The following is a 9,948-nucleotide window of genomic DNA, read 5'->3' on the forward strand; positions in this document are numbered from 1 at the left end:
GGGAGCCCTGTTTAAGGTACACCCAGGGTGGACCTGCTCTGACAGAGCCTCCCGCTGTACCTCCCCCTGGGCAAAGTCTGGTGCTGTCCCAAGCTCTGAAGCTAACCGAGGGCCCAGCCATTCTCCTTGGGAGAGAGAAAGTGCACTGGGGAGTCTTCAGCCCACTCTTTGGCTTCTGAAACTGAGATTGAGGGCTGGAGGAAGTGGAGAGACAAGACATTTGGATAAAGCATCAAGCGACTGCTCTGGCTCATTTCCAGGGTAACTTTAGGCAACCACTTAACCTCAGTTTGCTTGTCTGTAAAATGGGCATGATCACAAGGCCCACGACTCACAGGATTGGTGTGAAGCACAAACTGTCATTTACCTGTGACGGTAGCTGGAAAGTATTTAATCCCCCCAAAAGTCTAGAGACAGGCCTATCACCAGTTCCAGGTCACAGAGCAGCAACTGAAGTTAAGTACCTCGACTGAGGTGCAAACCGGTGCATGGAGAAGCTGGTCTGAGATCCAGCCTGCCCGGACCCACACTGGTGAGGACATTCTGGGTCTTTCTGTGGGTGAGGCAGCGTCCCTGCTGGGGGCCCTCACCTTTCACCACGACCTCCATGGTGGCCTCACTGTCCTCGATGCCGTGCATCACCTCGCAGCGATAGATCCCAGAATCGTTGGAACGCAGGCTCTGGATTTCCAAGGTGGCGTCGCTGGGGATGGCCGGGTAGTTGGGCAATGAGACCTTGTCTTGGTAGGCGCTGTTGACCCGCACGCGCCCTTCGGTGGCCACCAGCAGGACCACCTCCTTCTCCTTGGAAACTCGGCTCCACTTGATTCTCGGGGTGAGGGGGGCGGTGGAGGGGGCGGTGGTCACAGGGTGCATGGGGTCGATGAAATAGCAGGGGATGGTGAGGGACGTCCCCAGGAGGGCCTTCATCGGGGATGGCTGGGGGATGCTCACACTCAGCGAGTTCTCATGGTCTGCGAGGGAGGGGTGGGCATGGAAGACAGACCTGTTAGTGCCCAGAGAGGACCACCCAGCCTCCCCATCAGCCCTTCTGGAAATGCACTTTTCTGAGAGGACAAAATCCACCAGTGTGTGTGTGTCTGTGATAGGGGTGCTCCTGTGTCCTAGGGGAACTCCCAGGAGGCCTTGCAACACCTTTCTAGAGCAGTGTTCCCCAAGATCCCCGGCCTCTGCGCCTCAAGGCAGAAACTGTGAAGCCGGGAAAGGGTTCCAGAGGAGGGGAGGGAAACGTCAGGGTCAAGACAGCCTCTGTTTCTCAAACTTGGGTACCCCAGGGGATGCCACACCATGGAATAAGCAGGACTCATCTTCCTCAAGTGACAGCTTTACTCAAAGATTTGGGGAAAAAATTATTTTGGGGTAGAAAGAAATTATTATGAGGTATAACCTACACAACTTTAAGGCTAAGATACAAAGCTTCCAAGATGTGTCCCGTTTGGGGAGGTCTGTTTTGGGTGCTAGCCTGACCTGGCAGGGGGACAAGTCATTTTCTCCTGCTGCTGGGAGTCAGGGGGCTCCGGCAGGGGAGCATCAGAGAGGATCAGACATTTTATTCTGCAAAGAGTCGGGGGGGTAGGGGATGGCATAGACAAGACTCCACGAAAACCAAGGAGAGCGTCGGCAGGGAAGGTGTGTTTACCAAACCCTGTTGGAAGTAAAAGATCTGCTGGGAAAGGGAAACCTTCCCCCCAAAACAGCACCTTTCATGGTGGGTCATAAATTTATGAAACTCTCTCCCAGGAGAGCCTACAGGTTGAAGTAAAAATGTTTCAGATATTTGTGGGTGGTGGACACATAACAGGGCTGGGGGGCGGGGAGCCAGGAATGTCTGGAGCACAGGCCTAAACTTTGATGTCCTGACAGCCCCTGCCCCTTCCGCAGACGTCTCCCTTGGCCCTGGCACCCGCGGACGCAGCTTGGCTGTGGAGGTGGTGGCTCTCGGGGGGGAGCTGCAAGTGACTGTGGTGCCCAGCTCGGCAGTTTGTAAAGCCTCAGCCAACCCCAGTGAACTGGCTCCCTGGGTGGGCAAACCACCCAGGTGCAGCCAGGGGCTGGCATCTGTGGGTCCCCGAGTGCCAGTACCAATGGAGGCCCATGTACCATGTGTCTACATAGACATAGTTGTAAATCAGCCAACAGATTGTTAAATAATATGTTCTATCTCCCTGTTTGACAATGATACCTTTCAAAATGACCTGAAAAAACAGGTTTGAATTTAGCAACCTCAGATTCCTTAGAGTTTTGCATTGGGATTTGGTGGCTGGGTGGGGCAGGGGGGAGCTGGGGCCCCTTCTTTCCCCCCACGGACTCTGCACCGTAAGAGGGTCGCATGCACACGCTGTGCTTGTCTCAGCCCTCACATCCCATGCAGACAGCCACTCCTTACCCCTCCCTCGGGCCTACGGGAGGCGCCCCCAGCAGTGTGGTCCCCCAATAGGAGGATGGACCCATGCAGGCTTGGCCCACTTGGACAGGGAGCTCCAGGCATCCTGGGTACCCAGAGTGTGCTCTAAAGGGGGAGCACAGGTCTGGGTGGACACGTCCCATTGGCCCTAGAGACCTTTTTCCCTTTGGGGAGGGTTGAGGCTGGGGGAAGGCCAGAGGTGGTGGGGGGGTCCCTAGAGAACATGGCCCAGAGCAGGGCCCTTCTTGTCTGGATCTAAGGGAGATACATTGCACGTTGGGGTCAAGCCCATCCTGGGGTCAGTGGAAGGTCTGTTCATTTGCTTCAGAGCTTGATTAGCAGAAATATACTCAGTGTCTGCCACAGGCAAGAGACCAGGCTGGGGGCTTCCCGAGGATGGTTTTTCAGGAAAGGCAAAGGCCTCTCTGATTCATCGGGGCTTCTCTCTGTTTCTCAGACCGTCCTCTCTTTGATGCTCCCTCCGATCTGCCCTTGGCAGCTTTTCTCTTTTGGTTTGTCTATGTCCTGTCCCTACCCCAAGTGCAGTGTGCGGTGGTCCTAGGTGGGGTCCGAGGAGCAGAGAAGAGGATACTGAGACGGATGACACCTGCCTACAGCCCTCCCCGCCAGCCGTCTGGGCTTCAGGGCATCCAGGAGCAGCGTCACCTGCGCAAGGCTCCTGGGCGTATGTGCACAGGTGGGTGCCCTCTCATCGCAGTTATGCTTGCATCAGTAGGGGAGGGGCAGGGCCAGGAAAAGGCCGGGAAAGGGGACTTTATATCCCTGGGACTAGCAGCACCAGAGTCAGTACCTGGTACCCAGAACCCAGGACTCACGGCTACTGAACAAATGAGACACGCATGGGAATGTCCTCACCTGAAACTTCTACTGAGGAGGCTGCAGCGATGACCCTCAGAGTCACAAAAACGAGGAGTAAAGTGGTCATAGTTCACCTGGAAGAGGGGAGGCAGAGGCATTATTTGGATGGTGAAGGCACGGTTGAGGAGGGTCATGTGACATACGGCGCAAGGTGGTAACTCCACGCCCGAGGGTCTGAGATCACATCCAGACAAGGGTGCCCCATGTGGTTTGTGAGATATTTGCTCCAAGAATCCTTTCCTCACAAAACCATCACAGATTTCTCAGTTTCATTCCAAGAGTTAATTTTATAGGTTAATTATACGTCAACTTGATTTGGGCCACAGGGTGCCCAGGCATTTGGCCAAGCGGTTCTGTGTGTCTGTGAGGGTGTTGGTGTTTCTGGGTGAGATTAGCATCTGAAAGGGTAGACGGAGTAAAGCTGAGCCCCTACCTGACAGGGGTGGGCCCCTCCAATCAGCTGGAGGTCAAATGGCACAAAGGCCTCGCCCTTCCCCGAGGGAGAGAGAATACTTCCTGCCTGGCGGCCTTCTCAGATTGGACACTGCTTGCTCTTCCATTCACACTCAACTGAACCATCAGCTCTTCCTGCGTCTTGAGTCTGGATTGGTCTTTGAACTGAAACTATCCCATTGGTTTTCCGGGTCTCTGGCCTTTGGACTTGGAGCAGGACCAGACCGTCAGCTCTCTTGGGTCTCTAGCTTACCAGTTCACTCCGCAGACCTCGGCACCTGCCAGCCTCCACAACTGCACGAGCCAACTCCTTACAGTAAATCTCTTCCTCTCTCTTACGTGTATGTGTGTGTTTCCTACTGGTCTGTTTCTCTGGAGGACCCTGGCTAACACAACCCTCTAGGCCCAGAGAAGTGACAAGTTACTCAACCTCCCGAATTAAATCTGGATCTGCCACCAGCTTCAAATGCAGGGATCTTGCGTGATTTAGAACGGGCTGCGCTCTAAGGTTTCATGCAAAGATTCAGGGGTCTGGTTCAAGTCAATGAAAGGGTGTCTACTACCTGCAGAGCTCTCGAAGAGGCTGTGGAATGAACAGACGAATAATTTAGGAGAGAAATGAGGGCCTAAGATCACTGTAGCCCGTCCGCTGACCCAAACAATGACTTCTTGTGAGTCAGAAAGACAAGGCTTCCTTATTGTCGTCTGCTGGAAAGCTGTCATGAGAAGTCTACAGATGTGCGACCCCCACAATGTAAAGGGCATCCCCTGCACAACTGGGGCCCTGACTCCGGCTGGGCCAGTGCTGGTAGACACGAGAGGAACCCGCTGAATTGGCAAGACATCAACCAGAGCAGCTCGCAACCTCGGCAGCACACTGAAATCGCCTGGGCTTCAGCCTGGACCGCCCCATGAGATTCTAAGGTGCAGCAAAGACACAGTACTGCTGGCCTAGAGTGTGTCACGTTACAGACACCTCCTGTGTCTTGCACTCCATGACACGTGCCCGGTGACGGTCCCCGAGTTGTTCTGCGGGATAGACCTGCATCGGCACCCACCCTGCCCTCCTCCCCAGTCTGTGAGCATCGCAGGGAGGGGGACCTGGGCTCAGAGGCTGAGGCGGCACCCCTGGCATTCCCAGAGCTCAGCGCTGTCGGAGTCTGACATCCCAGCAGGTGTCGCTGTTGACTCAGTCACCACGGGCTGGGGCTAGGTGGCTTCAGGGCCCAGGAGGAGCACTATAGGGGGAGACACTGGTGTTCCCATCCAGGAACGCCTAGGGGTGGTCCCAGGATGCCAGGTGACCATTCCCTGCCTGTTGTTTGAGCGTGACATTTTTCTACCACCTGTCCGTCAGTCCTGCCTCATACATTGGTCACCCAGGAAATGAAGAGCTGTGTGTGTGGGTGCTGCTGGGGTCCAGAGACAAATCTCGAGGCACGTCCCCCTCACGCTAGAGGAAGTCTGGAAAATCCCACCATTCTGAGAAGTAGCCCTTGTTTCTCCTGGGGGATTTTTCTACTTAGATGCTGCCTTTAAAAATAAAAAAGTCTTGGGCTCCAGGTTTGGGCACTGTGAGGGCCGCTGAGCCGTGAAGCTGTCATTTGAGCCCACCGTGACCAGTCACAGCCTGGACACAGCCCCCCGGAGGGTGGCGGTAAGGTGTCCTCTCCACGCCGGGGAGGGGCCGAGACTTGCGGGCTCCTCTCTTCCCGGGGCCTCAGGGATCCGTGTCCAGACACAAGGCCCGCCTGTTCTTCGCTCAGAACACCCTTCATGGGAAGTTCTGTGTGTGTTTTCGGACTTGTGTTTCTTCCCTCGCTGTCTGAACAAGCCGGACTTTGTCCGGGACGCAGGAGCTCTCCGTGGGCTTGGCCTGCGCCGTGTTTCTCCCTGGCCTGGACAGGAGACGGGAAGGCAGGAAAGGGGGTGGGGTGGGGACGGGGCTGGGGTGGGCAGAGAAACTAATTTTATTTCTTCTTCTTTTTTTAAAGACAAACTTTGGGATAGAAATATCGCAATAAATATGCTCTTGTGTTTGTGTGTGTTTTCTCAGCTGTAAAGAAAATAGAGAGAAATTCCATTCTGTCCGGGTTCCAAGTGTCTCCAGGACTCACTGAGTCCTTTATGCGAGGAGACTGGTTCTGCCAGCCCAAGTCCCGGCGCGGCCCTGTCAACAGGGAGGCCTTTCTCCGTGGGAAGCAACATCGGGAGGTGACAAGGGGACTGCATAGCTGGGTGGAGGCAGGGGATGGGGACAGGGGGCCTGCGCTGAAGGGGAAGAGGAGTTTGGGGAATAGGACGTGGATGTGGGTGGAGGCTGGGGGAGAACCATGTGTGTTGGGTTGATCATCAAGGAATTGCTGTCTCGGAAAGAATCATTAGGAGATTTGATTAGAGAAAGGAAGCCTGCCAGTGCTCTTAACCTGAGCTGGGCTCGTGTGTGTGTGTGTGTGTGTGTCTGTGTGTGCACGCACATGTGCCCCATGGTTGGAGACAGGGAAACCCTTCACCTCCTTGTCAGCTAGACTCCATCCCACAATGTCTACCTGCCGGGGCCTTGGCCTTGATTCCATCAAATTATGGGGTTGAACAGGCAGCTCACCCATTGGACCTGACTTCCTCTTCCAGCAACACCTCCAGTGAAGACACTGAGACCTGGGTCCTGGCTGGCCATCTACTGCTTAGCAACACAGGACCCACTCCATGGCTGTTTCAAAGACTGAGAGATGATGGGACAGTCTTGTCCCTCCTCCAGGCCAGGCACTGTGTCTGTGGCTCTGTGCCCAGTGCAGGGCCTGGCACTCAGCGGGCTTCCTCCACCTCCCTGCTTATCCAGCCTGAGGGAGCCTCTCGGAATTTGGGGATTGGAAGAGAGCTTAGCGGTTACAGGGAGGCTTCCTGTCCCGGCATGAGGGTTGGACTAGATGACTTTCCATAAAGACTAAAACTGCATTTGTTTGAAAAACAACATCACTACACTACCAAACATTTGGAAAATAGAAAATTGGAAGAAAAAATCACCATAATTCATAACCCTGATCCAACCATTGCTGCTATTTTGATAGTCTTCCTTCTAGTCGTTTCCTCAGGCATCTACTTGCACTTTTTGTAATTGTAACCTTTTTGCATCCTCTTTGCCTTTTCCCTGTAACACGATGGGCCAAGTGACTTTTTTGTTCCTTTGGAACTGATGATCACGATGCTTTACAGTCGTGGCCGCCCTGCCAGGGAGCCTGTCTGTGGAGCCCAGGCAGGGGGTCCTCAGCCTCTGATGAATGGCAGGTGCTCATTCCTTCACGAGGTGGCCCACTCCATGGCTGTGCAGCTCTAATTGTCCTCAAGAGCTTCCAAGATGGGGCCAAATGCCCCACCCCCATCATAATGTCCATCCATCAGTACCACCAGCAGAGGCCGCACAAAACTTGTCCTCTCCTCTTTCAGGGACCTCCGGACGGATCTTCAGGGGTCCAGTCTGCTCTCCTGCCTGCTGCTCTTCCATGAAGATGTTCCTGGTCCCTTCAGCCAACCCTTCCTCATGTGGCTTCTGGATCTCTCTTTCCTCCTGGGAGCCACAGATGGGCAGGTCTGGGACAGACCTTAGTGAACCTCAAGTCCAACTCCTTCATTTCCAGGTGAAGAAGCTGAGGCCCAAGGAGGTTCAGTGATTTGTTCAAGGGCACATGGCAGGTTGGAGGTGGAGCCTAAACCAGAACCCAGTGCCAGGGGCCTGGCGCTGATAATTCCAGCGTTAGCAAGCTGCGCAAGGTAGCGACTGTCTGCCTGGTTTCCCACTGTCTCCCTGGCACCCAGTGTCATGCCTGGCATGGAGAGAAGGCAAGCAGGACATGTCTGCTGAATGAATGAATAAGCAAATGGACACCCGTACATCTCAGAAGTCGTCTCCTTCAACCCTAGGCCTCAGAGGGAGGAGGCGTGGAAACGGAGGCTCACAGGTGTTGAGCACCTTCGTGGGGCAAAGCCCAGCAAGGCAGACTACTCCCACCTGACAGTCCTGAACCCCAGCTAGAGATACGTTGCTTGCTCGTGACATGCATGGCTGACTAATGATGGCACTTCAGTGCAGCATGTGACTTTGGGAAGGGTCACAGTCCATGTGCAGCCCAGAGTGACAATCAGGGTCTTCCCTCCCCAGGACTCCAAGGAGAACCAGCGTTGTGCTAGAGCCACTGGCACCAGCTGGCAAAAGCCACTTTTAAGCATCTCTTTCCAATTCTCTGTTCAGTGACATCACACTGGTAGCTTGAAATTTGTCACGATGGGAGTATTTACACCATGGCAATCAGCAAACAGTGTAAACAAGGTGAGAGCGCTCTTTTTTCTTTTCTCTTTTTCTTTTCCTTTCTGAGAGTGGATTCACCAGCACACCACTGGAAGTAACTATAGTCGCGAGCCGCATAACGACATTCAGCCAGTGAGGGACTGTATATGTGAGGATGGTCCCAGAAGATTCCAATGGAGCTAAAAAATTCCTATGGCCTGGTGACATTATAGCTGTCATAATGTCATAGTGCAATTACTTTATTTTTTTGTACACGTAGTGTAGCCTAAGTGCACAGTGTTTATAAAGTCCACAGCCGTGCACAGGAACGTCCCAGGCCCTCACATCCCTCCTCTCTCACTCGCGGACGCCCAGAGCAGCTCCAGTCCTGCAGGCTCCGCTCGTGGTAAGTGTCCTGCACATGTGTACCATCTTTTATCTCTTATACCACATTTTTACCACACATTTTCTATGTTTAGAGACAGAAATACTTACTATTGTGTTACCGTGGCCTACAATATTCAGCACAGTAACATGCCGTGCAGGTGTGTGGCCCGGGACCAACAGGCTATGGCATCACGGCCTAGGTGTGTAGTCGGCGCACCGTACAGGTTTGTGTAAGTACACTCTGCGATGCTCGCGCAACAACAAAATTGCCTAACAACGCCTTTCTCAGAATGTACCCCTGTTGTTAAGTGACACATGACATCAATACTAAATAAAGAGGTCAGGGGAAGGACAATGGGCACATCTCTTTGTCCATTGAACGAAGCCCCCTTCTCCATTCTTGTGCTGTCCTGCACGTGCCCCTGGCCACACTGAGGCTGGCCCTGCAACCAAGGCCAGTTTGCCAGCCCTCAGGCGGGGCTGGGCCATGTCCGTCCCCATGTCACTCTCCTGGCCCCACGGAGCCCACCTCCGTGCGCACTGAGCAAACGAGTCCTGGGGGTGAACTCCTGCCTCCCCGCCCTGCCCCCACACACCTGCTTCCTCCACGAGCCTCATCGGGCGGCCCCCTGCCTCTGCCGCCCCACTACGGCTGCCTCTGCACCCGCTTTAGCACTTCCTTCTTCCCCTGTTGTTTTCTGTGTGCTAAACAACACCTCACACGCAGACTGTGACCTCCTCCATGATGAAAATCAAGTCCTAAAAAACCCCACTGTGTTAACCCAGGGGTTTTTTAGGACTTTAACCCAGCTAACACAGTGCTAGGAAAAACCAAAAATGACATGTGACACCTCTTTGTTGGAATTTGTTAATTTGGTAATTTGTGGACCAGTAACATTTGCCGGTGACTGAGTGGTCTGTGTCCCTGACTTAAGTCCTGCGGGAGGGATTTGAGAGAAACAAGATCATTCATTCCCTCTGCCCGTGGCCACAAGCATGTCACTTCCTTGCAGCCTAATCTTCCAACAGAGCCTCCTCTCTTGTTACTCATTCATGGGCAAGACCATCCCGACAGCTGTGCACAAACACGGTGGCATGCACACTTGAGGCTGGGATTTCAAACCCGGCACAGGGAAAGTGCAGGAGTGAGCCCCATACCAATGGTACATCTGGCCAGAGTGACCCCGACTGTAGCTGCCAGGTTTCCACATGCTCTGAACAGACACGGTGGGATAGTGCGGAAAGGGGGAGCCAGGAAGCTGCTTCCAGTCCTAGCTCTGTTCTAACTCCCCCAGGAACTTACATAAGGCCTCAGTTTATAGTGTTCCCATCTGTAAATTGGGATCATAATGCAGCTTTACTCCCAGCAAAACCATGAAGGTACTTTCTGTATTCCCTCCTCTCCCACCTCTCTCTCACCCTCCTTAATCCCCTAACCCATCTTTCTCCATATTGTTGATTTCCCTATTCCAAATGGGCTGCTTGCTCTGTCATCACTGCAACATCTTAAATAAATTCCACA

General features: G+C 53.8%; 1 protein-coding gene across 1 annotated transcript in view; it reads right to left on the reverse strand.

The window, feature by feature from the left end:
- The window catches only part of ACAN (aggrecan), a 35,892-nt gene extending 32,521 nt beyond the window's left edge, over positions 1–3,371 (reverse strand). The window contains exons 1-2 of the mRNA XM_069465731.1: positions 3,302–3,371; positions 591–974 (exon numbers count right to left, since the gene is read on the reverse strand). Coding sequence (XP_069321832.1) covers positions 591–974; positions 3,302–3,371 — 454 coding nt within the window. The remainder of the gene's footprint in view (positions 1–590; positions 975–3,301) is intronic.
- Between the last annotated feature and the right edge of the window lie 6,577 nt (positions 3,372–9,948).

The sequence above is a fragment of the Eulemur rufifrons genome, chromosome 3 (genome assembly GCF_041146395.1).
Source record: "Eulemur rufifrons isolate Redbay chromosome 3, OSU_ERuf_1, whole genome shotgun sequence".
Lineage (NCBI taxonomy): Eukaryota > Metazoa > Chordata > Mammalia > Primates > Lemuridae > Eulemur > Eulemur rufifrons.